At 38.4% G+C, this 25,952-nt stretch overlaps 1 protein-coding gene across 8 annotated transcripts in view; it reads left to right on the top strand.

The window, feature by feature from the left end:
• Add3 (adducin 3) overlaps positions 1 to 25,952 on the top strand; it is a 108,193-nt gene that overhangs the window by 58,776 nt on the left and 23,465 nt on the right. For all 8 annotated transcript variants that reach the window (XM_036172336.1, XM_036172320.1, XM_036172369.1 and 5 more), the window contains one exon: positions 14,788 to 14,999. In XM_036172336.1, the coding sequence (XP_036028229.1) occupies positions 14,805 to 14,999 (195 nt within the window). In that variant the 5' untranslated portion in view covers positions 14,788 to 14,804. The remainder of the gene's footprint in view (positions 1 to 14,787; positions 15,000 to 25,952) is intronic.

A 25,952-nucleotide genomic window follows, 5' to 3' on the forward strand; every position in this document is an offset into this window, starting at 1 on the left:
AATAAAGTTAGTTGTTGGGCCAGTTTCTCTACAGACAAGACAAAATACTTTAGGAGCAGTGAGGTGGAGTGGGGAAAGGCTAATTTTGATGGAGTGGGGAGTGAGTTGGGTTTGAATAAGACCTCAAAATATCGATTGTAGTGGGTAGCCATCCCAGCCTTGGCCTGGAAGTTCCAACCCCCATTGAGGCTTCGGTAATGGTCACGCCCACAAGTTGGGGCTGAGGGAGGAAGCTGAAGACCCAGGATCGAGAGGAGAGGTCTCTCTTGGCTCTGGGACCCTGGATGCTGGAGGTAGACCAAGCAGAGTTCTCCAGGGAACACCGCCAGACCCTACAACCTATCCCTTCATTTGTAAGTTACCCCACAAAATAAACCTCCCTTTTAACTACGTGGAGTGGCCTTAATAATTTCATCAATAATGGACTGATAACTGATAATAGAGATGAGAAGAGAAAATAATCTAGATGTATAAGAGATGTGGCAAGCCTCTGGGGGAGTGGCTGTTAGGAAAAACTACTTCCCACTAAACCTAGAAGGGACTGACCTTTGAAGCCTATTATACCCATTTTTCAGAGCCTGAATATTGTTTAAGATCACAGCACCACCACTACCGTGATTCCTAATGTTCTGTACATTTGTTTTGTTTTGTTTTGTTTGACACAGCTTCATTCAGCCCAGGCAGGCCTGGAACTCCCTAAGCCAAGAATAGCCTCAAACTTCTGATACTATCTCCACCTCCCAAGTGCTGCGGTTACAAGCATGCACAGGACCCTTCCTCTTCCATGCAGTGCTAAGGACTGAGGACGGTGTTGGGCGGTGCATGCCAGCTTTACATTCTGACTGAGCCCATGGAGGCAGTGCATGACTGAGCTACATCCCTAGTCTCCTAAGTTTTCCTTTTTTTTTATAATTTATTAAGACTTATTTTATGTATATGGTGCTCTATCTGCATGTACACCTGCATGCCAGAAGAGGGCATCAGATCCCATTATAGGTGGCTGCGAGCCACCAGGTAGTGGCTGGGAATTGAACTTGGGACCTTTGGAAGAGCTGCCAATGCTCTTAACCACTGAGCCATGCTCTTAACCACTGAGCCATGCTCTTAACCACTGAGCTGTCTCTCCAGCCCCCCCCCCCTTTTTTTTAGGGTTTTTTTGTTTTGTTTTGTTTTTTTTTGTTTTAGTTTTTAGTTTTTAGTTTTATGTGTGTTAGTGTTTTTGCCTGCATGTATGTCTATGTGAGGGTGTCAGATCCCCTGGAATTAGAGTTACAGACAGGTGTGACCTTGGGAATTGAACCTGGGTCCTCTGGGAAAGCGGTCAGTGCTCTTAACCACTGAGCCATCTCTCCAGCCCAAGTTTTTCTTATAGATGAGACTCCAAGATATCTTTCTACCTTAGTGGAATAGTATTCTGAAAACAAAATTGTAACAGGTAGCCTTGTGCTTCTCAGTAGCAGCCAAAGACCCCAGGGTTATAGTGTTCACACTACCTTTAGATGTTTAAAACAAAACTCCATAGCCTTCTTCAAGAACACAGCATTATTCCTTGACAGTGAAAATCTAAAGTAGACACAACGTATTTGCCAAACTCTGGAGAACTACTTAAATTACTGAGCCATGATCATGGCTTTTTATTTGATAATAAAGTATTTGATATGGGTTTTAAGTCCAACTAAATAGGCACTAAAGAACTAAGCTGAGTCTAGTCTTTGTGAGCCTCAGAGAAACAAGAATCCCACTTCAAGCTGAATTTAAGCTATAGCTAGCAATCGTGTGAATGGCACAGAGAGAGAGAGAGAGAGAGAGAGAGAGAGAGAGACTTAAAGTTTATCTTCAAGTGAATTACCATGAAAACAGGGCTCAGTATTAAAATATTACAGATTGCATAAAATTGTTATGAAAACAAGCCCTCCAATTTTTCCTCTGTTTATAACCCTGAATGCATATTTATAAATCCCTTCAAAATGAACCGGAACTTAAGACACTATGTGACTGTTTTCAAAGACAATCTATTTACTGCCCATTGGTTTTTAAAATGTGTGTCTTGCCATATCTTTAAAGGAATTTCAAAAAGTGTTATTCATATTTCAGAGCTTTTTTATATCAATGAATCATGTGACCTCTAGTCAACATTCTGTGTATCTCCATAATATGAAAAGTATTAAGTAAGATAAAGTTGAGGGGTTTGGGCAAGTTACGTTCTATCTCTTAGGACCTGTTTCTTCATGGAGAAATGATAGGCTAAAACAAAACAGTAACACCTCATGTTCTTTTAAACTTTTAACACCAATTTGTATCAGAGAAGACAATGTTTCTTGTAGAAATTACTTATATTCTTAAATTAATGTTGTTTCTCAATATCTTTAATGATTCTTCATCTTCTAAAAATCAGCATTTCTGTTGCTGGTTTTAAAATAGACTCTCACAAATTAAATGATGAGGTGGTTTAATATCTCTTACCCCATGAGTTTGGTATTGAACTTTTAAAATCCTCTTAGATTTTCCTTTTTTTTTTTTTTAAATCAAAACTTGAGTTCTCAGACAGTTTGGAAATTTGGGTTGTTTCCCTTGTCATTGTCTCCTCACTGTCTCTGTGTGCCAGGAGAGACTGAGTCCTCTCAAAGGTGAAGGAGTTAGATGTCCTAAAGCACCAAGACACAAACTCACTTCCATTCCTTATTCTTGTCAGTAGTCCTGCTTTTCACAGCTAGATCTTATTTCTGTGTCAGACAGAATCTAAATCTCTTCAGATGAATCTACACAGCAATTCATGTCTGACATAGTTTTGGGTAAAATAACACGGCACATGTTATCTAGATACGAGGGTCCAGAAAAAGCCATTCCTTTTTAAAGTTCAAAATTATAATTGTAGTCTATATTCCACTTGTAGATCACTGAATTTTGTGAATAACCAAGGATTTTGTTTGTTGGTTACTGATTTGATGAAAATTCCTGAGGGCCAAACCCTTTATTTCATTCTTCTGACATTCAGATAAACTTCATTTGAAGATAGCCAGTCCATGAAGATACATTATTTTACAAAAGAGTTCATATTTAAAAATGGGAACCTTGATTTGATAGGAAAAGAAGTTGAAAATTTTGGCAAAAGATCTTAACAACTTTAGGTCTAAAATGACTCAAACTTTGGAAACATCAGTGGAGGTAAAGAGAATTGTGGTTCTAGAGCCAAACACAAGAGTGTGAGCTTGAGGAACTAGTGTCCCATGTTTCCTATGGTAGTTTGAGAATGGCCCCCATGGGCTCATCTGTCTGAATGGTTAGGCCCCAGTTAGTGGAACTGTTTGGCAAGAATGAAGAGATGTGACCTTGGAGGAGATCTGTCGCTGGGGGGTTGGCTTTGGGATTTAAAAAGCCAACACTATTCCAGGTGGCCAGCTCTCTGCCTTTTGTTTAAGGATCAGATGCAAGCTCTCAGCTACTTCTCAACTTCTGCTCCAACACTATGCCTGCCCGCCTGCTGCCACAATCCTACCTTGATGGTCATGGACTCACCTTCTGAAACCCTAACCCTCCAATTAAATGCTTTCTTTTATAAATTGTGTTGGTCATGGTGTCTCTTCACAGTAATAGAAAGGTAGCTAAGACATTCTCTTATCAATATGTTGGGATAACAGCACTCACTTCTCAGGGTTATTGTGAGATTCAGTGACTCAAAACATGCTCCATCATTAAAGAAGTTAAACAATGATGGGAGCTCAAGAAATGTTGGATATTTCCCCTCTTGCTGTATCTTTATTCTAGTGTGGTTTGGTGAAAACACGGACTAAAATAGAACAGAGTGGCTAAACAAAGATTTAGAATTCAGGTAAATAAACCCCTGAGAAGAAGGCAGTTTCTAACAAAAGGCAATTGGAAAGAGCCCAGTTATGTGAACAGTGAGTTTGAGGGATTTGTCAAGCCCCAGCATGTAGGCAGAACACAGGGACAGGGCGCTTTTGGCAAAGGGTGGTAGTTGGTAGAAGTCCACATAGAGAAGCAATGGGAAAGTTTAGCATTTGAGTATTTGAAATTATACAGTAGAAAAATAAGGAAGGGATTTAGGTCACCCAAGAATGATTTGGGGGGTCTTAGAAATTAGTGATTCAGCAACACTTTTGTCTGTTTCTTAATAATTAAGTAAAGTCAGATATCAGTGTGGGATCCAGTAACAACATGAATTTGACACTCAGTTGCACTAAGCCAGCTTCTTACAGTTTCTCATAACCAGACGGACCAGAGCCCAGCATGCTGCTAAAGCTGCAGACATGCTATGAACAGTTCCTCGTGTAGAGAAAAGGGCAGAAATGCATGCATTCATGGCAAGCACGTAAGCTCTGCCCTTGCTTAAGTGAAAAGGACATTTCACCAAACTAATATTTTATGAGCTGATACCTACTTTAACATTTCAGCTATGGCAAAAGCAGTAAAACCTGTTGCAGCTTGTATTTATGGTTGGAATTTATTTTGAATTATCTTCACAGGGTTTTACAAACATTTTTGTTCAGAATCTAACATGATAACGTTTTCTTGGTTCACATTTCCTTGGATACTTTTCAGTCTGATGTACTTAGCAAAGGTTACAGCATGGTGGAAAAACACACTGTCTTTATATCAGATGTTTTGTTCAGATTACTACTTTAATGGATTTTGTTAGTTCGGCAGAGCTTTGATTCTACAGAAGTGTGCTCTTACACTGTTAGGAGAGTAAAATGTTCCCTAAGCACACCGTAAGATGGAAATTCCATTGGAATAGATTAGTTTACTAGTGCTATCATAACCCAGAACAAAACCAGGTAGCTAGAAACAACAGCATTTTATTATTCTTTTAGAGGTCTGGAGGCCTGAAGTGCAAGATGTCTGCAGACTGGTTCCTTTGGAGCACTGGTTCTCAACCTAACTGACGCTGCAACCCTTTAATACTGTACCTCATGTTGTGGTGACTCCCAACCATAACATTATTTTTGTTGCTACTTATAATTGTAATTTTTCTACTGTTATGAATCATAATGTAAATATCTGTGTTTTCCGATGGTCTTAGGTGACCCCTGTGAAAGGATCATTTACCCCCAAAGGGATAGTGACCCACAGATAGAACCATGTTTTAGAGGTTCTGGGGAAAAATCTAAGCCATGCCTCTTCTGGCTTCTAGAAATGGCCACCGATGCATAGTGTTCCTAGGTTTGCAACTTGCTGCCTCTCATTACCTGCCCTTTGTCTGCATGTGCCTCCTCTGTCCAAATCTTGTATTTCCTTACTAGAAATAAGGTCATGTTCAGAGGTTCTCAGGACGTAATGGAGCTTGGGGGCAGTTGTTAATCCAACTCAGTATAGATGCTCTTTAACTTACGATTGGGTTACTTCCTATAAATCCTTCATAAATTGAAAATGCATTTCATAAACTTACCTAGCAAACACAATAGCAGAGCAGCTTAGTATACTGTAGAGTATTGACTGTGTGTGTAGTTGAGTGGGTAAAAAGAGCAATTGATTAAAAGCACTTACTGCTCTTGGTTCCCAGCACCCACCTGGCAGTTTACAGCTATCTATAATATCTATAATTTCAGTCCCAGGGCATCTGATGCCTTCTGACTTCAGGCACTGCTGCATGCATGTGGCACACAGACATACATGCAAGCCCCCATACTGTAGGAGGAGAGCTTCTCTCAAGCCCCCGCCAAGGCCTATTAGTCCAACAATCCATTTATAAAATAAACAAACAGACATTTATATTATTTAAACTGCTTGGCCATTAGCTCAGGCCTATCATTGTCTACTTCTTACTCTTGTATTTAGCCCATTTCTATTAATCTATACTTCGCCATGTGGCTCGTGGCTTACCAGTACCTTACATCTTGTCATGGCAGTGGCTGGCCGTATCTCTCTGTCTTCGCCTTCCACTTCCCAGAATTCTCCTCTCTCCTTGTCCCGCCTATACTTCCTGCCTGGCTACTGGCCAATCAGCATTTTATTTATACAGAGTGATATCCACAGCACTTCCCCTTTTCTTTTTTGTTAAAAAAAGGAAGGTTAACTTTCACATAGTAAAATTACAGATAACAAAACAATTATCAAGGAAGAATTACAGTTACAATATTAAAGAAGATATCCTATCTATCTTATATTTGTGAGTCTAAGGTTTTATATCTAACTTATCTTTTGTAACTGCCATACACATAAAAAACATCTTCCTTTATTTTTTTATTGTAAGAAGAAAGAGAAATATCCCATGGGGTGGCTAAAGCACCAATATTACATGTTTAATGAGTATTGTTTTAATTTTTCTGATATCAGAAGTTAATAAAGATTTTAATTAACTTGAGAAAAAAGAGACTATCCCACTGTATATTGTGCTAGGCCTATTAAAAAATTAAAATTCAAAGTACCATTTCTGTTGAATATATATTGCTCTCACAATGTCATGAAGTTAAAAAAAAATTTTGTGAGTGAAACCATCCTAAGTTGGAAATTATCTGTTCTCTATGGAATATCAAACTTCAGCTTTAGGGCTGGCAAGATGGCTCAGTAGATAAAAGCACCTGCTAAACAAACCCATCAACCTGAGTTTGACCCCAGAGCCAAAGGTAAGAGGAGAGAAACAACTCCTGAGGTTGTTCTCTGCCCTCTACAGGAGTGCCTTGACACACGAATATGCTCACACAAATAATAAAATAAAAATGTAAAAAAAAAAAAAAACAAAAAAAAAAACTTGAGACTTAAAGGATGATTCTTTGACAAAGAAAGATTTGAAAAACTGCTTTTGTGGAAAAAAATAACATTTCTGTGTTATGGAGAATGTCTTTGTAGACTTCACTTAAAAACCATCATCAGGTTTCTGTCCTGGCAGGTTATAACCAAAAAATACTTGAAGTGCTGGGATTAAAGGTGTGCACCACCGCCACCACTGAGCTTATTTTTAATATTTTAAATTATGTGTGTACATGCATGCATGGCATGTCTGACTGTAGGTACCTACAGAGGTCAGAGGCAGTAAGTCCCCTGGAGTTGAGATTAATAGGCAGTTGTGAGCTGCCCAGTGTCGTGCTGGGAATGAAACTCAGGTCCTCTGCAAGAACAGTACATGCTCTTACCTGCTAAACCATTTCTCCAGCCCCTTCTCCACTTCTTGAAGTAAGGCTCTTTGTCTTATTTTCCTCCTCCATCCAGCCCTCTCCTATCTCCACTGATCATAGAGAGCATCTTAGGAATGAAACTCAGAAGTACAATGGATACAACTCAGTTCTCTAGACTTTGGGGTAAAAGTTTTTTTTTTACAAGCCCCACTTGTGTTTAATAATGCACCTTGTAGGATTGTATTTCTTCAGATTGTATAGAACTGAAATTTTTTTTGGTATACCTGTAATCCCAGAATTTGGGAGTTGGAGGCAAGAGGATTGAAAGTTCATGTCCAAAAAACAAAACAAAACAAATCATCACAAAGCAAACAACCAATTTTTTTTTATCTTAAGAAATAGATATAAGCCAGGTGGTGGGTGGTGGTGGGTGGTGGTGGGTGGTGGGTAGTGGTGGTGGTGGGTGGTGGTGGGTAGTGGTGGTGGTGGTATTCACCTTTAATCCCAGCACTTGAGAAGCAGAGGCAGGTGGATCTCTTTGAGTTTGAGGCCAGCCTGGTCTACAGAGCTCTAGGACAGCCAGAGCTACATAGAGAAACCCTGTCATGAAAAAAAACAAAAAAACAAAAAAGAAAAAGAAAGATGTAAAATAAGGAAGGGTTTGGGGAAATTTTCTGTATCTCTTGTATTTTTCATATTGGTTATTATATGCTGGGTATGGTTATTGCAGTAATACTTAAAGCAGTAAGAGTGGATTTGACTTCAATCATAACTGAAGTCAAAAGCAAGTAGTTTTGATTTTTGAAACTTAGTCCTGCACAAATAGTTAAATAGACTTAAGTTCATGAAGTTTGTGGGAGTTGATCCTTATTCCCAAGAGGAGTATCTGGGTAATGAGCCAAAGATTTGAGGTATTGCTAGAAACTGTGAGTGATTAATCTTTCTCTAAACCCTGAATCTCTAATGATTCCTTTCCTTATAAACCCCTCATTTATCATGAGCTGTCAACATCTGGATCATTTCCTGAATCTCACTTTTTAAAATGTCACTGATACTAGGGGACTCAGTAACAGAACTAATCTCAAGTCATCTTTCTCATGGAAGGAAAAGTCTATTTTTTTTCCCTCAACCATTTCCAAATACTCCATGTTGAGAACAAATGATGACTAGAGAAATATATATAGACTGTTCATCAGAATAAATGAGATATGTAGAACACAATATCTGAAAGTGTATGGTTACAAAAAATGAATTACTGATTAGAGTTTCGGCATGTATATGTATACATAAGTTTATATTTTGTGCCTATCTTTGATTTTTGTGGTTTTAAATTTTTTATTGTATGTACATGCAGTGTGTGTGTGTGTGTGTGTGTGTGTGTGTGTGTGTGTGTGTGTGTAGGTCTGAGGACAACTCTAGAGAGTTGTATGATTCCAGTATTAGAATCAGGGTGCCAGGCCTGTGGGCAAGCACCTTTCCCATTTGAGTCATGTTATCTCTCCCCCAGCTTTCTTTCCCTGTACTTATTTGACAGTCACACACTGTAGACCAGGCTTACATAGAACTCACTGTGTGAGCTAAGCTGGCCTTGAACTCTAGTCCTGGGATTATGGGCATGAGCACCACACCAGACTCCATACCTTACCCATTATAAGCTGATTTTTCCTTCTTTTCTTTGTTGTTGTTCTTGAGTCAGTGTTAAAACCCCACTGGCCTTAAACTCCCCATCTTCCTTCCTTTATCTCCTGAGCTTTAGTATCATCTATCTGGCTTTCTTAATGTCTGTCACACCCCATTCATTTGGTATATTGTACTCATTAGATTGCAATATAATCTTTTCCAAGCTCATTTCATGATAAAGCCCTCAAGCTTTCAAATTTGATGCTTAGTTCTAGAGATAAAATGGAAATTTGCGTATTTGGCTGATAGCTATAAATGATACATAGCAGTTAGCTGTAAGATTAACAGCTACAGCTTCCAAAATACTAGCAGTGCTTCTGTGCTTCTGTGGTCTTCTATACCTTTCAGCTAAAGGCCCTTACCCTGCATGCTTTTCTTTTCTTTCTTTTTTTTTTTTTTTTTTTGCTTAGAATTCAGAATTGTATGGAATATACTGCAGTGTTTTATGATGTAATTTATTGTTACCTATAGTTTGACCATCTCCTAATACTATCTGACCTTAGGAAGCTTATTTACTTATTTTATTCAGCACTACTGGGGGAAAAGAGCAAAGCAAGTATATAAGATGAAAGGTCATGAGGAAATAGATGGTGGGAGAGGCCTGTTCCAGGAGCATTGAGCATGCTCATACTGAATGTGTGTATTTAAGTATATCTCATTATTAATACCTCTTCATTGATAAGCAATCTGGAGAAAAATAAATTTGGGCTAATTCTCTTTTGCTTCCAAGTGTTTAAAGACTAAGTGAAAGGGTATAATATTAATAAAATGTTAATGGGCATTTCTATATCTTTAATAACTTAGCACTTAAGGAAAAACATGTTCCTTCAGGACTTAGATGAAACCATTATATGATTATCTCACTCCTGCATCTATCTGTACATACTAAATTGATAGACCAATAAGGTTATTCATAAACCACTGGACTTTAGCCCTTCCTTTAACATTATTTGTATGCCAGTGGCATTTATTAAGTATAAACAAGTATGGTGTGATGGGCCTGTTCACTTAAATTTCATTGAAGAAGTAAATTTAGACTGTGGAATAATCTGAAAGTAACATGTAACACTAATAAATGCCATTGCTATGATATTGTACCAGTATATGAAACCTTGAGCATTGTACTTTAAAAAGAAAAATCACCACCTTAAAGAATATATAGTTTGGTCTCATCTGCAAAATGTGGCCTTTAAATCCGACATAGTCCAGGAGAACCTGGCATAGTGTCAATAGCCACTATGGCAATAAGATGTAGTGTGTTGTGGGATAATTAAATCTTCCTCTTAGGGGTCATAGAAAGTGCCATCTTGTCTGGTGCCAGCTGACTTGTTTCGTTTTTCTCAGCTACATGTCTTGATCATGTTTGTGTCAGTTGTGTATAAAACTGTGGCTAGCAGATAAAAGCAGCTTATGTCTTTCTGAGCTTAAATAAAACTTCAGTGGTTAAGGATATGGTTTGTTAAAGTCTGTACAGGGTCTAAGTTGTTTTCTAGAACTTTTAAGTGTCCTCACTATTCCATAGTTATGGTCAGAAGAGCTAACACAATAAACAGTGCTTGTTTCTTAACCAAGTGCTGCTTTGAAGTCTTGACATGTTTGATTATCATTCCAAGTGTGGGACAGTAGGCTAAGAGTTGAAAGCACAGCATCTATCCTTATTGGAAAACAGTTAAAACTACCAAGAATTTGAAGTTCTGAAAGACTTTTTATGAGTAGTCTTTTTGTTTGAATTGTTTATAGCCTATATGAGCTATAAACTCATTGTACTCATAAACTTATAGTACTATGAGCAGGTTAGTTAGAAGGAGTTGCAAATGCAGCTCAGCACCCTGCATACAGGACAGGCCTCACCCCAAATTTGCAAGATGGTCAGGGGCTTCTCTAGTGAGAATTTTAAAAGTAATAATCTTTTTTTTCTTTTTTTTTTTTGGTTTTTTGAGACAGGGTTTCTCTGGAGTTTTGGTGTCTATACTGGATCTCGCTCTGTAGACCATACTAGCCTCGAACTCACAGAGATCAGCCTGGCTCTACCTCCCGAGTGCTGGGATTAAAGGTGTGCGCCACCACCGCCCTGTAGTAATAATCTTAATAGGGACATAAATCACACATCATATGCTTTTCCTAGTTAAAGTATATGATTTGTTTCTTTGTTGTTGCTGTTTTAAAGCAGGGTCTCAAGTAGTCCATCCTGGACCTGGAACTTGTTTAGGTAGTCAAGGATGATCTTAAATTTTTGATCCTCCTGCCTCCACATCCCAAGTCCTAGGATTACAGGCTTGTACCACCACACTTGGATTATATGATGCTGGAGATCAAACCCAGGGCTTCATGTATTCTAGGCAAACACTGCCAGCTGAGTTAAACCCCAGCCTGGTTAGTCACAGAATTGTACAATTATAGTCACAATTTTAAGACATTTTTATCATTCTTTAGAAGCAATCTCACTAGAAGCTACCCCTTATTTTCTCCCAGCCTTAAACAACCAATAATCCAGATTCTTCCTCTACAGGCCTGCCTGTTTGGACATTTCAAGTGAATGTGTGGTCTGTGGTACTGGCTTTCACTTTTCATGTTGTTTCATGATCCAACCAACATGTTATAGAATGTCAGTACTTCATTTTTTTGTGTTTGTTTTGTGAACTGGAGATTGTGCATGTGTGACATCTGTGAATGTATGTGTGTGGATATGTGCACCTGTGTGTATGAAGGAGAAGGACATTGAATGACCTGTTCTTTCACTGCCTGCCTTATTCTTTTCAGGCAGAGTCCCCACCTCCTTTCTAAGATGGGGTGTCTCTATGTAGCTCTGGCTGTGTTGGAACTCATTCTGTAGGCCAGGTTGGCCTAGAACTCAGATCTGCCTGCCTTTGCCTGTTCTGGTGTTAAAGATGTGTGCCACCACTGCCCAGCCGGAGCAGGGTCTGTTACTGAACCTGGAGCTGGACTGGCAGTGATACAATCACAGAATGCATCTGATGTCAACCTCTGACCTCCCATGCACACCTGTATATGGCATATCACACACACTTGTGCTCACATGGACCTAACCATACACACATATACATGAAAAAAAAAAAAAAAAATCAAGGCATCACACCTTTCTCTTCTGTCTCACACACACTCATTCTCTGTGTGTCGTACCACACACACACACCACATGCATCTTTCTTTTTGGTTTTTTAACTGACTGTAATTTAGAATTTCTAGAGTAGCACCGTATGGTACAACCCACTAATAAATCAGTAATCAGTGTCATTAGCATTTCTTTAAAAGGGGGGCAGAGAAAAATACATTAAAATATCAGGATTACCATCAAAGTATCAATCATTAATTCATTTCATTTATATTTTAATGTTTTATGTGAATACAATAGAAAATGTTTTTATTGTGGATTACTATTTTTCAAGCCACCATTCTAGCATTCCACATCTATTTGTGTCTCGTCCTAGTCTGTCAGCATTCATGCTGGATTGTTACTCTACAGATTCTTGGCATAAGACTTGTTCAGATAGTTTTGTGTATTCTCAGTGTCTTCTCCTCAGCTCTCCCCACCCCAATACCCAGAGCTGAGAATCAACTCCAGAGCCTTGTGCTACTAGTCAAGTGCTCTACCACTGAGCTAGATTCCCATCCCCTCAATACCTTCTTTAAAATTGTATTACATTCATTTATTTGCGTGCATGTGTGGATATCAGAGGTTCTTTCTTCCAGCTCAGGTTGTCAGCCTTGCCAGCAGGTATCTTCACCTACTGAGTCATTTCACTGGCTCCACTTCTAGTGTCTTATTTCTAATCTGTTCAGCCAAAGACAGCCAGAGGAAAACCCATAGGGCTGATGAGTTTACAGTGTTAACTGCCAGAAGTCTTTACATTTTATGTTAAAAAGTATATTTTTCCAGCTGACCAAGCACGCATCAAAGAATATGATACTGGTTTGCACGCTGGTTTACGCTAGTTTATATTGTTTTTAAGTACAGGTGTACATTACTCGTAAGAACTAAAAGCATGCCTGGATGGATATGTATTTTTAAAAGGTGTGGTCAGTTTTAAAGAGAAAGCACCATGAAGCTAAAACTGATCAGATATTACCTGGATATAGAAAGAAGTATTTATGTTTTCAGTAGATTATTTGGAGCTGAGTGGATACTCCACCACTAAGGTGTCCCTTTCTTGGGAGGCATGGGAGCCAGAAATGACTGGGTATACAAGCTCCTTTCAAGAGAGGGCAGTTTCTTTGTTTGTTTGTTTGTTTGTTTGTTTGTTTGTTTGTTTGGGGGGAGGTTCAGGCTTTCCAACACTGATAATGAACTAACATTGAAAAAGAACCTACCTGCCAAACTCATTGATTAGGATTATGGGCTGTAGGCTTCAACAAATCTAGCCACAAATCCCCATCAATCATCCCCATCAATTAGCTTTTTAACTTCATTTCCTTATCTGTAATGTGAAGGTGATGTATGTACACAAAATTATGAGTAGTAAATGAGCCAGTCTATGTCCTTTCCTTGGCTCAGTGGCTGACATGTGAAAGTCTATCCATAGTCCAGTCTCTGTACTAGGCTGCTTTTTGGTTGGAAAGGACACATAGATGGAAACTTTCAGAATTTATTTTAAAATTTTTTAGGCTAGTAATCAGCTGAAATTCCTAGACCATTTCAACAACATTTAGCTATGAGAGAGATCTCACAGAAAGTACTCATATTTAAACTGCTCTGACCACAGAGCAGGTTTCTATCAAGTGCATGCTTGAGTTAGCATTTCCCCTCCTGTATCTTTTGGTGTGTCTCCTAACTGGTACAAAGATCTGAATACTAGCTACTAAATGCCTATTCCCTCTAATGCTACATTTCATTATATGTCCCAGGGACTTTTATATTTTAACTGTGCATAGCTTAGGAAAACTGTTATGTAACCATTTTACATTCCACAACTTGAGTCTGCATGAGAAGTATTTGTGGTACTGTATTCTAAGTACTGTTAACAGGATCCATGCATATTTATTCAGACATAGTTTAGTTGTATTGGTTTAACTTTCTGCTGCAAATATGTGTTGCTCTGATTGGTTGATAAATAAAGCCGTTTGGCCTATGGCAAGGCAGCTTAGAGGCAGGTGGGAAATTCAAAGAGAGAGACAGGAAAAAGGCAGAGAGAGACACCAGCAAGCCGCCCAAGGAGCAACATGTAATGGGATGCAGATAAAGCCACGGAACATGTGGCAATACATAGATTAATAGTTATGGGCTAATTTAAGGTATAAGAGGTAGCTAGCAAAAGGCTTGAGCCATGGCCATACAGTTATAATTAACATAAGCCTCTGTGGAACACAAGTGGGAGAGATTTGTCCCGACCACCAGCAGGCCAGGACACAGGAAATCTTCTGACCATACATAACCATTTTACATTCCATAACTCCTGAAGTCTGCAAGAGAAGTATTTGTACCGTATTCCAGGTACTGTTAACAAGATCCATGCACTTTTATTCAGATGCAGTTTGGTTGTATTGTTTGTTGTTGTTGTTGTTAAGAAATGTTTTCTAAATAAAAAGTTTTTATTTAAATAAAAAGTTTTTCTAGTATTTGTGGAGAAGTTGCCTTCTTACATTTTTTTAAGTGCTGGAAATTGAACCCAGGGCCATGAGTGCACTAGAATAGTTCTCTCTACCACTGGTCCTCCCATCAAGCAACCTTCCTCCATGAAGCTACTTTTTATTTGATTTTATTTTTAAGTATGGGTGTTTTGCCTGCATGTGTGCACCATGTATGTGCCTAGTTGCAGAAACCAGACGAAGGTGTTGGATCCTTTGGGACTGAAGCCACAGACCATTGTTAACTACTATGTGGGTGTTGGGAATTGAACCAGGGTTCTTTATAAGAGTAGCCAGTGATCTTAACCACTGAACTCTCTCTCTAGCACCTGAAGCTACTTTTTAAAGAAAGTTTAAATGTTCCAAAAGTTTTAAAGTTCTACTTGGCTCCTGTAAAGTGTTAATAAGGTGTCATAATAAATGCTCTCCTGTCTTTGTGTTTATTATGTAGAGAACAAGACTTGAAACATGAGTTCAGACACCAGCCAATCTGTGATCACTACTCCTCCCCTCCCCAGCATGCCTCACAAAGAGAGGTATTTTGACCGAATCAATGAAAGTGATCCAGAATACCTTCGAGAGAGGAACATGTCTCCTGATCTACGACAAGACTTCAATATGATGGAGCAGAGGAAGCGAGTTACTCAAATCCTACAGAGCCCTGTGAGTTGAAATAATTCTAAGTCTTTCTTCCTCTTTGGAGCCCATGATGTAATGTAATGAGAGGAGGGATGAAGAAAGAGTGAACTTTTGCGTAAAGGAAGAATGGACTCATTTTTTATAAATGTGTGTGCAGAACAGTTATTTAATTATGTACATTGTCTCTGTGTTTTCTGGGTATAATTGCTTCTAAAGATGGACAGATAGTTTTTTTGAATGTTTGCAGATACCCAAACAAGACATTATCTGAGCAGAGAGGTGAATACACTCAAATCACGGGAACATGCTAGGTGTATTCATGTGCATGTTTTTGTGTTCTTTTAGATACCTCACCTTCACACTCATAGCAGAATAGAAAGACATCAGGATTTTGTGAAGTTCTATGCTTTGGTAGCCTACTGTTAATATGTAAACACATTCCACACTAACTAGGCTAAAAGTAAATTATAAATTTAACTTAAGCTGAAAATTTTGTCAACACAGAAGTTGACTTAAATCGTGTTCAAGTGATTTGTTAAATTTCTTCCAAATTAGTGGATTGTACGTAAAGTGATGGGAAATGATAGAATTCCTTGATTTGAGAAATAAAATAGATTTATGCATAATGAGGATCGTAGGACTCTTAAGGCAGAGTTAGCACAAATAAGCACATGGTATTTAGGTTAGGATTATATTAGGTTTCCAGTTTAGCTGCTAAAATAAGCACAGGCCATCCAGCTGCCTGACGTGGCCTGGTAAGTCATTTTGTTATGTGCCCTTGTGAATTTAATCACAGGAGTAGAGTCCAGAGCCAAAGGGGAATTCCATTCTGAGTGATTTTCCTGTACCAGTGACCTTGATGAAAGCATCGAAAGACAAGTTACAAAACAGTGCAGGCTTTGATGGATTTTTCTAAGTATAGTGCCAGTTTGAAAGAACCCTTTCAAATGGAGCAGAGACCAACCAGAGAGATGATGATGGTGGAGTACATGCTCAGTGCCTTGCTATACTCAAGCATAAGAACCCACGGTTGTGAACTAACTCACTATCCAAATGATTATTGTAACTCATGCTATAAAGTGATTGAAAGAATGAAATCAAGGCCAAATTTTGTTCAGGATTGTAAAATATTAACTTTTTTTTTTTTTTAAGGGTAAATGTCCCCTCTAGAGGACCAGTCAATGAAAGTTTAAATGGAAAAAGAACTATATTTCTTTGCCAGATTTTTTGTTTTCTAGTATTCCTTCATTAATGGGGTCATAACTTTGAGAATATTTCACTCTTATACTATATATTTCCATTTTTAACTTAAGTTAAAAGCATTAACTTTATTTATACCCTGGAGAACTTAAATAGTGGGAAAGAACAGGTGTAGGTTACCATTTATCTACTCGCTTGAAAGAATGGTCAGTTTTTACCCAAAAAAGAGTGAAGAGACTAAAACAATAATTTTTTTAAAAAGAGTAGATTTTTTTTCTCTTAGAGATTTGCCGATGAATTTTTAATTTTGTTCATGAAAACTTTGGAAAACATATGTAAACTTTGCATTTTGCCATGGCTTGAGACAGTGGTTTTCACCTTCCCTTTAAAGGGTCAGAAACCTTAACTTTTGAAATGTTTTTCAACAAAAAGAGAATCTGTCGTGTTTTGACTTTCAAGAAAAGAAATATTATTTCTTTCTAGGAATTTCATACTTCTTTTCATATTTGATTTTTTGTTGTTGTTTTTTAATGCTAGAGTATAGGCGGAAGTTTCTGTCCCACAAGCCGCTCCCAAGTAACCACACAGAGACTTAATATTGATTATAAATGGTCAGCCAATAGCTCAGGCTTGTTACCATCTAACTCTTACATTTAAATTAACCCATATATCTTATCTACCCTCTGCCATGTGGTAGAACCTTCTTTCAACACTAGATTTTCATCTTGCTTCTTTCTGTTTCTCTCTTGACTCCTATGACTCCTTCCTTCTTCCCAGCATTCTCTGTTTGGCTCTCCCTGTACCTTATCCTGTCCAGCTATTAGCCAGTCAATTTCTTTATTAAACCAATCACAGTGACATATATTCACATAGTATAAAGGAATATTCCACACTAGAGTTCAGGGCCAGGAAGATGGCTGAGTGGGTAAAAGCACTTGCTGCACAAACCTGATGGCCTGAATTGGATCCCAAGAACCTGAATTGGAAGGAGAGAACCAACTCCTGGAGGTTGTCCTTAGACTTCATATGTGCACAATAACTTGCATCTACCTATACACACATACACATACTGATGTGCATGCACACTAATAATAAAAAATTTCATTCTAGAAAGCAAATGTCAGTGAGTAAACTAAATCATGTTTTTTCAATGTAGGGCTGGACACATGGCTCAGCAATTAAGAGCACTTACTTCGCTGACAGAGGATCGGAATTTGATTCTTAGCATCCACATCAGGCAGCTCTCAAGTGCCTGTAACTCCAGCTTCAGGGAGACCTAATACCTGTAGCCTCCACGTGTACTTGCAAATTCCTACACACAGATACATGTAATTAAAGATTAAAAATATGAAATCTTGAGCCATAAGTTCTCCTTGACTAATATACTCCTCATATATAATGTCTATGGAGACCCTTGATTATATCACCTTTTATCAAAAATGAAGTGAATGTCCAAGGTGGACTATTGGATCTTAAGTGGTACTTCATCAAAGTTAAAAAAGCATATAAATTGACAATCTAGCAGACAACACCTTGAACTCTGTAGGCGTTTAATAAATTCTGAATGCATGGGTAGATAGATATGTGAATAGTTAAGTGGGCTTTGAGTAATAAACATTGGAATATCATCCAACAGCTCAAACTGACTGCTTAATATGGGCAACAGTCTTTGACATTAAACCTTGCCACCATAGGAAGCAATTTGGACTGGTTAGCACATGAATGCTATAATCTATAAAACAGGAAAAGTATAGGTCATATAATTCAAACACCTGACATAAATAGTATTTTAAAATAACAAGGAAATATCTTGTGATATGTAAGCTTATTTCTAACATAGAAGAAACTTCAAAAGCATTTACATTTAGTATATGATTGTAATTAAGGCCTAAGTGTTAATGGTTGTGACCTGATGAGAATAATTGGTCAGCATCACCATATTCTTTTTGGTCACTTAGGAAGCTTAAGATACAATTATTCTTTATAAATTTTATTTATATACCAACTTGAAGAAAATGTATTATTCTAGCCTTGCTTTCATATTAAGTCAGTGTGGGAGAAGACCGTCCAGAGGGAAGTTTGATTTGTTTGTTTTTCCCCTCAACAGGACCAGTAATATCTATTTCCAGATGAATACATTTCTTAGTGGAGAAATTCTAAGGAAGTTATTATGCTCCTAATCCTGCTTTAGGAGAGATCTAATTGCATAATTGTAGGGTACCCTGGGAGCAAGTCTGTGATCCTCCCCCTAACCCCCAGACATACACACCCAGTTTTCCTCTCTAGAAATTGAGATACAATATCCAGAAGTGGATACTTAGAGTTCATCTAATGTCTTCAACATTAACCAGGATTCTGTTACCTAAGTCTCCTAAGGTAGATATTAGTGGTAAATCTGTATGTGTAGTTTGTTGTTTGTAGCATTAGCTAAAATAGTTGCATCAGGTTAGTTTCTTTTCCCAAATTGCTCTTCTTTTAGTATCTATGTGTTTGTGTAAGTGTGTAGGTGTTCTTGTATGTGTAACATGTACACGTGTACAGATGTTGTTCACTGCCCATTTCTTTTGGCAGGCAGGTTGAGTGGGTGGGGGTGTCTCTTACTGACCTAGAAGTGGCCAAGTAGGCAAAGCTGGCTAGCTAGCAAACCCCAAAGATCACCTGTCTCCACTCACCCTGCAATAGGATTACAAGCATGTGTCACCACACCTGTTGTTGTTGTTGTTTTAACATTTTATTAATTCTCTGAGAATTTCACACATGCCCACAAAATTTTGATCATAATTATCCCACACACCTCACCCTAACTCTTTCTGTATCCAACCCCCATCCACTACCCCTCTCTGATTTCATATCCTCTTTTTTTATGTAACACATTAAGTCTAATTTGTGCTGCCTATATACACATTAGTGTAGGGCCCATCCACTGATACACAGTCAACCTACCAAGGACCACACTCTCTAAGAAAGCAGACTTCCCTCCTGTAGGAACCATCAGCTGTTAGTTGCTTCTTAGCTAGTGATGGCAGCTTGTCAGCCTCCTTCCCTCCATGCTGGAATGTTGACGGGCTTGATCTTATGCAGGCACCCACAGCTGCTATGAGTCCAGAAGACAGTTTGACCCAAATCCTCTCCAACCTCTGACTCTTAACAGTCTTTCTCCCTCCTCTCCTGAGGTTCTCTGAGCCTTAGGGGAAGAGGTGTGATACAGATCCCTCTCTCATGGCTGAGTACTCTACAGACATTTGCTCTCGGCACTCTGACCAGTTGTGGATTTCTTCATTAACAGTCATCTACTGCACAGAGAAATTTCTCTGATGAGGACTGAGAACTTATTAGTCTATAGGTAGAAAGATACGTATTTAGAGGATAGTTTGCTGTTATGTTCATTTAGCAAATAGTAGTAGGTTCATCCCTGGAACCTCTGAGTTCCCCAGTTGTGGAGTCTTGGTCAGGTTTACAGTACCAAGCGTGCATGTCCTTCTATGGAGCAGGCCTTATGTACAAACTGAAAGCCTTGGATTGCTTTCCTGACAGTTCATGCCACTGTTGCACCCAGGGCGTGCCTTGATTTTTTTATATAAGTTGTGGGGATTCAACTCAGGTCTTCATGTTTGTATGGCAAGGCACTTTACCAACTGAGCTTTCTTTCTAGCCTCTTTACTTTTGTTTATATTTTATGATCTTTGTCAACAATGAAAGAAAATAAAAGGATTCAAAATTCAGATAAGCCTAACTCCCTAACTTGAGCATTTTAACCTAGGCATTATATACTGTGTTGTTTTAGACTTGTATTTGGTGAGAGCACTGTATAAACTGTCATACTTTGGAGACAAACAAAAGTTTTCAAGTGAGACTTTAAGTTGCAACATTAAATGACTTCTTAAAGATGTAAAGCATCCAATGAAGTTAAAATCTTATTTTTAAAAACTAATTTATCCTAATAGATGACAGTTTTGTGCAGTTGTTCCACAGGAGAAATGAATCCTCCAAGTGATAGACTGACAAGACTGTTTGTAAGTAATAACCCATGAAATGAATCTTTGCCATCCTTTACTCCAGTCAAGATTCTTCACATGTATCTAGGAAAAGGAAAAGAAGATTTATTTTGGTAACTGAGATAAACTTGACACAGAGCATCTAGAAAAATGAAAGGCACAATGTCCTAATCATGAACTCTCATGGTGTGGTAGCATAGGAAGAATAGGTTAGCAGTACAGATGTAATACAGGCACCCTGAACATGATGGAAGGAAATGTAAAGAGTTCAGAATGTGTCATAAAAGACACGAAAGACTGAGATTCCCCCTAACTAGGGTGTTTAGAAGGGACTCCAAGAAGGAGGTTGCATTTAAGACAAATGTTAGTTAAAGGGAAAGAATTCCTGAGGAAAGAGGAGCAGTGGAAGCCAGCACTTACATTTGACTGAGTAGAATGAGCAAGCCGACAAAAATGCATGTTGTGACAAGAGGATGCTGAGGGCGGGACCAGAGCCTTGGGTTATCAGGGCCTCAGGCAGATAAAACTAGAATTAGAAGGCCATTGATTGTGCAGCTCCTGAAGTCCCAAAGAGCCAACATATTTTCTCATTACTTCCAGTTTAAATCTTTCATTTTAAATGTAACACATAATGCATTTGTGTGTACAATTCTTGTTTTGTATTGGTGTTCAAATCTTACCTCAACCATCATTTATTAGGAAACTCACTTAGCTTGCACTTCAGTTTCCTCATTGGTAAACAAGGAAACTACGCATTTGCTGTGAAAATGAAATGAAGCAACTAAGGTATGTAACTGTGCCTAGTACACTGTGGGTAAGGGTAGATGTAATTCTAAACAGTCATTAAATAAAAAACACAGAGCCAAATAAAGAGTTAAAAGCCCAGAGATCAGAGCAGTAGCCAAGAGCTAAGACCACTTTATCTTACCACTCGCTGCTTTCCTTCCCCTGAGAGAGAAACCTTCTTCCTGTGTCCTCTCTTTTTATTGCCTTTCTGTTCTGCCTTCTCTTTGGCTCAAAACCCAACCACATGACTTCCTCGTCACTGCTTGTCTATACAGACCTCCAGGTCTCTATGGTTGGTACTGAGATTAAAGGCGCGTGTCATGGTGCTTGGCTGTGTCCTTGAACACACAGAGACTCTGCCTGCCATGTGATCGGATTAAGGGTATGTGCCACCACCACTGACTTCTGCTAAATGGCTTACTCTTAGCTCTGATCCCCAGGCAACTTTATTTATTAACATACAAATAAAATCACATTTCAGCACAAATAAAATATCACCATAGGTAACTGTTTTGTGAAGCATTTATCTAATTATTCTTTATCAATAAAAATATCAGGAGTCAGATATTGGGGTAAGAACCTGAATGATCAGAGCAGCTGAGAAGCCACCAGTGACCTCCTATCTCTTCTGTTCTTCCAAACAAAAGAGCTGAGATCCTCTTTCAGCCTTGCCTTACTACTACTACTGTCTCCTATATGTCCATACTCCTCCAAAACCTCTATGGTTAATTTTGGTCAGCTAGTGGCTGGCTCTGCTCTCTGACTCAACGCAAGCTTTATTGTCAGAATGGGATCAAAATATCACACAACAGGGTTTTTTTTGGAAATTGTGTACATAAATTGCTAAATTAAAGCATATGATACTTTTGTGGCAATCCTTTGAAGATTATAGTCATGATGTCTTAGATGATAGTCTGACCTTTGAAGGTCTTAAAGATTCTGTCACTCTGATAGCATTCTGACTTAATTGTACTGTTTATAGAATGTCACAATCTCCAGTTCCTCCTTTGTTGATGATCCTCTGAGGAGGAGGATACAGTTTATACTGTGGGTTTTTATGTATGTTTACATAATAGTTAGCTATCCCCCTTTAGAAGCCAGGGTGTAACCTTGCTGCCTGCTTATAAGCTACTGTCTCACTGTGTTTTGATGAATTCTTGCTGCACAGAGGCAGACATTTAGACTAGTACTCCAGGATTGCCATAATCCACTAAATAACCTCATTTGTTTTATCCACATCCAACCAAATGCTCCAGTGCAGGGGGTGCTCACTCAACATTCTGGTTCCAGCATACTTGCTGCCTTATATTTGGTTTCAGAGGTACACCCCAACTATGATAAAATTAGGGAACAATCCTCTGCCCAAGTGAAAACTCTAGCTTTAGATTTTTATTCCCTTTACTTATAGCTATGCAGCCTTGAGCAAATCATTGCATACTTTAGGAATTTTTCATATGTTCATGTCAACTACAAAGAATTGCTTTATTGACATTTGATTGTTGTAAGAATGTGATTAATAATTTATTGTAGCAGGAATCTTAAAAGTTCTTATTAATAAAATAATGATACCTGGAGCCAGCTATTGGGGTGAATGCTGGAAGATCAGAGAAACAGAACAAGCCACAGCTATCTCACCTTGCCCATTCCTCAGCTGATCCTGGTTCCTTAGACTGGATGCTTCTGAGTCCTCATCTGAATGTGTCTCAGCTGAACTGCTGCTCAAAGCCTAAAGGCTTATCCAGCCAAATGCTTAACCAGCCAAATGCTTCTAGTTTCTGGTCCTCAACGCCTTATATACTTTTCTGTTTTCTACCATCACTCCCTGGGATTAAAGGTGTGTGTCACCAAGCCTGGCTGTTTCCAATATGGCCTTGAACTCACAGAGATCCAGAGGGATTTCTGTCTTTGGAATGCTAGGATTAAAGGCGTGAGTGCCACCATTTTCTAGCCTCTGTATCTAGTGGCTGTCTGTTCTCTGACCCCAGATAAATTTATTATGGTGCACAATATTTTGGGGGAACATAATACCACAATTTATCTTAAAGACAAAGTGCTTTTATTGGTTTCTTGGTTGTAATATAGGGTCTTACTATGTTACCCAAGCTAGCTGGCCTGGAATTCAGTGTGTAGCCCAGGCTGTTCTCAAAGTCAGCATCCCCCTGCCTTAGCTTTTTCAATGCTTGAATTATAAATATATATCACGGTGCCTGGCTCTTTCAGTATTTGAAAGTTGAGTAAATTTGATGATAGTTTTCTCAACTGAAAGTTTATATGGGTAGTAATTGTTATAGTTACTGCTGATTTATGACCTAAGTAACTACCCGAATAACCTTCCAAAAACATATAAAACAAAAACTGAGTTGTAAATATGTGTGACAAAAAAAATTAAATCTTTAGCTGTAAAAGAATTATCTTGATGTATTTTCAACTATATATGAAAAGGCTAGGATATGTTAAGCTTTAGGGTGCTGCTTACTATATCGTGTGTTCTATAGAAGTGAGAACTTTTGTTTTGGTTTTTGGTTTTTCATTCTCTGCATAGCCCTGACTGTCCTGGAACTCACTTTGAAACCAGGCTGGCCTCAAACTCAGAGATCTGCCTGCCTGCCTGCCTCCTAAGTGCTGGGATTAAAGGTGTACACCACCACCAATGTGAGAACACTTTTTACCAACAAAAAAGCTTTGTCGGTGGTGTTCTTACCCCTGGCATTTACAACCTATGTGACTTAGGGTAACCTTTGTGACACTGTATTATCTCACTTAGCAGAAATTTTTAAGCAATTAACAAATACCTGTAGCTCTCTTGCACAGCAAGTTGCTCATTAATCTTGAAGCTGTTGTATTAGTACACTGAACAGGTGTTCCTGATTCATGTGCGTTCCTTGGGAGAGGAGATAAACTTTAATACATTTCTACCAAATATGTGCAACTTTATGGTGTATACTTAATAGCTTAACCTCGTTCCTCGTTCTTACTGGCCTGATTGGGTTTATTTTTCTCATTAGGTTGACTTTCTTTGCCTGTGTTTAAATTATTTTATTTTTGTTCATTTTAATCTATTGGAAGCTACCTTAAAGGCTTCCTGGGAGAATATAAGGCCAAGGACACTAAATAAGATAGAGTGTGTTCCCTTCTCATAGCTGATATATAGAATAGAATGATATACATCATAGGTGGTATTTTTTAACTGAATCAAAGAATATTAATTATAGCTGCTTTAAGCTAAGGAATGCCTAAATGGTTTTATTTTAATGGGAAGATACAGTTTTACAAGAACAGATTGGACTATTATTATGTGTCCAAGTTTTTCTATAGTTCTATAAAAGTAAATGAGGCTGTCTGGAGCTGCTTTTTTTCCAGCCATTAGCATGGTAAAATACTTACTTTACTCTTCTTTTTAAGGGTGTCAATTCGTCTTACAAACAGCTCACATATATTTTATCCACAGGGTCTTGGATGGCGTTTTCTAATGTAGTATGTCTTAGAGATTTTTGTGGTATGATTGATCTGATTTCAGTCATATATTTAAATGCAATTGTGTGTTTTTACATTTTTAGAATTGTACTGATGATTTATATTTAACAAGCCTTAAATCTATAATGGGAAAAAACAAACTGTTTCATGGACTCAAAATTCTAATATGTTCATTGTTAGCAGTTTTTTAATTAATAATGCAAATATCCACCTGCCTTGTTAGCAGAAAGTATAGCTTCTTCCTTTTGGCTTTTGTATTTTCCATGAATCATCCCAAGAACTCCAAAGCTTATACCATCCAGAGGTCTCATCTTATGTATCCACTGAATGTGTATGCCTGTGTGTAAGTAAGAGGAAAGTCTGCACATTTCTACTGCACACTCTGCCACGTGCTGATAGAGCTCAAAGATAGTTTTCCACTGAAAAGCAGAACTGCTGCGGGTTTACTTTGAACCCAGATCCTAATGTGGCCCCCATGAACAGCAGGAAGGATGACCCTCTTCCTGGGCTTTCTGTCTCATGGTGACTCGGCTTGTTCAGGTCATGATTGTGGAGTCCTTTTAACTGCTGTTCTAAGAACAGCATAGAGTCAGGCCTGGTCCTAACATGTCACCCCTATTTTATATGCTTATATCCACATTTCCCCTGGCCATCATGGAATTCTATGTTATTATTAATTCGGCCTTTAGGCATTACTACATCTCAGTCCTATTTATCACTTTTTTTATTTGCCTTTATGAAAAATGTGACTCCCATTGTCTAAAAGGGACTGATCTTCTAAGGGACATTTCTCCAAGGTGTCTATACTGATGTCATTATCTGCCTTCTCCCACATAGAGTCAGGCCTGGTCCTAACATGTTACCTCTATTTTATATGCTTAGACCCACATTTCCCCTGGCCATCATGGAATCCTATGTTATTATTAATTCGTCCTTTAGGCAAAGGAGGAATATTGAATTTCATTTCTTACTGGGCTTCCTACTGTACATGTAGTAGTCTCAAAAAGAAGAACAAGTTTTGAGTGAGTTATAAGAACTTTTGTTTAAAGTGAGTGAAATGTACATGAGCAAGAGGATAAATGCTAAAACTAACAAATTTAAAGTGAATTGGATGTGCTGGAAAGACAAGACCAACTTTTTAGCTAATTTGAAGGATTAGAGACATTTGGGATGATGAGTCATATTAACAGCTCAAGTCACTGGAATGGCTGAGAAAGTCGTTCAGTAGACTATTCACCTAGCATGGGTGAGGATCCAATCGTAACCCCAGTAACCTACCCCCCCTCCCCCAGAGTTACAAGAATGAAGTTGCTCTTTGTAGTACTCAGTATTTGACTTACATATACATGATTTCTGCCACCCCCACTCACAGTGAAAAGATAGAGAATAGGAATATACAGAACCCCAAGTTAGAGAAATTTGTGATTTCTCTGATAGCGTCGTGGAAGAGGATCACTTAGTGCATAGCTCCTACTAGTTTAAATTAGCATTTATAGAACTAACTTCAAAGGAACTGCTGTGG

The sequence above is a fragment of the Onychomys torridus genome, chromosome 1 (genome assembly GCF_903995425.1).
Source record: "Onychomys torridus chromosome 1, mOncTor1.1, whole genome shotgun sequence".
Lineage (NCBI taxonomy): Eukaryota > Metazoa > Chordata > Mammalia > Rodentia > Cricetidae > Onychomys > Onychomys torridus.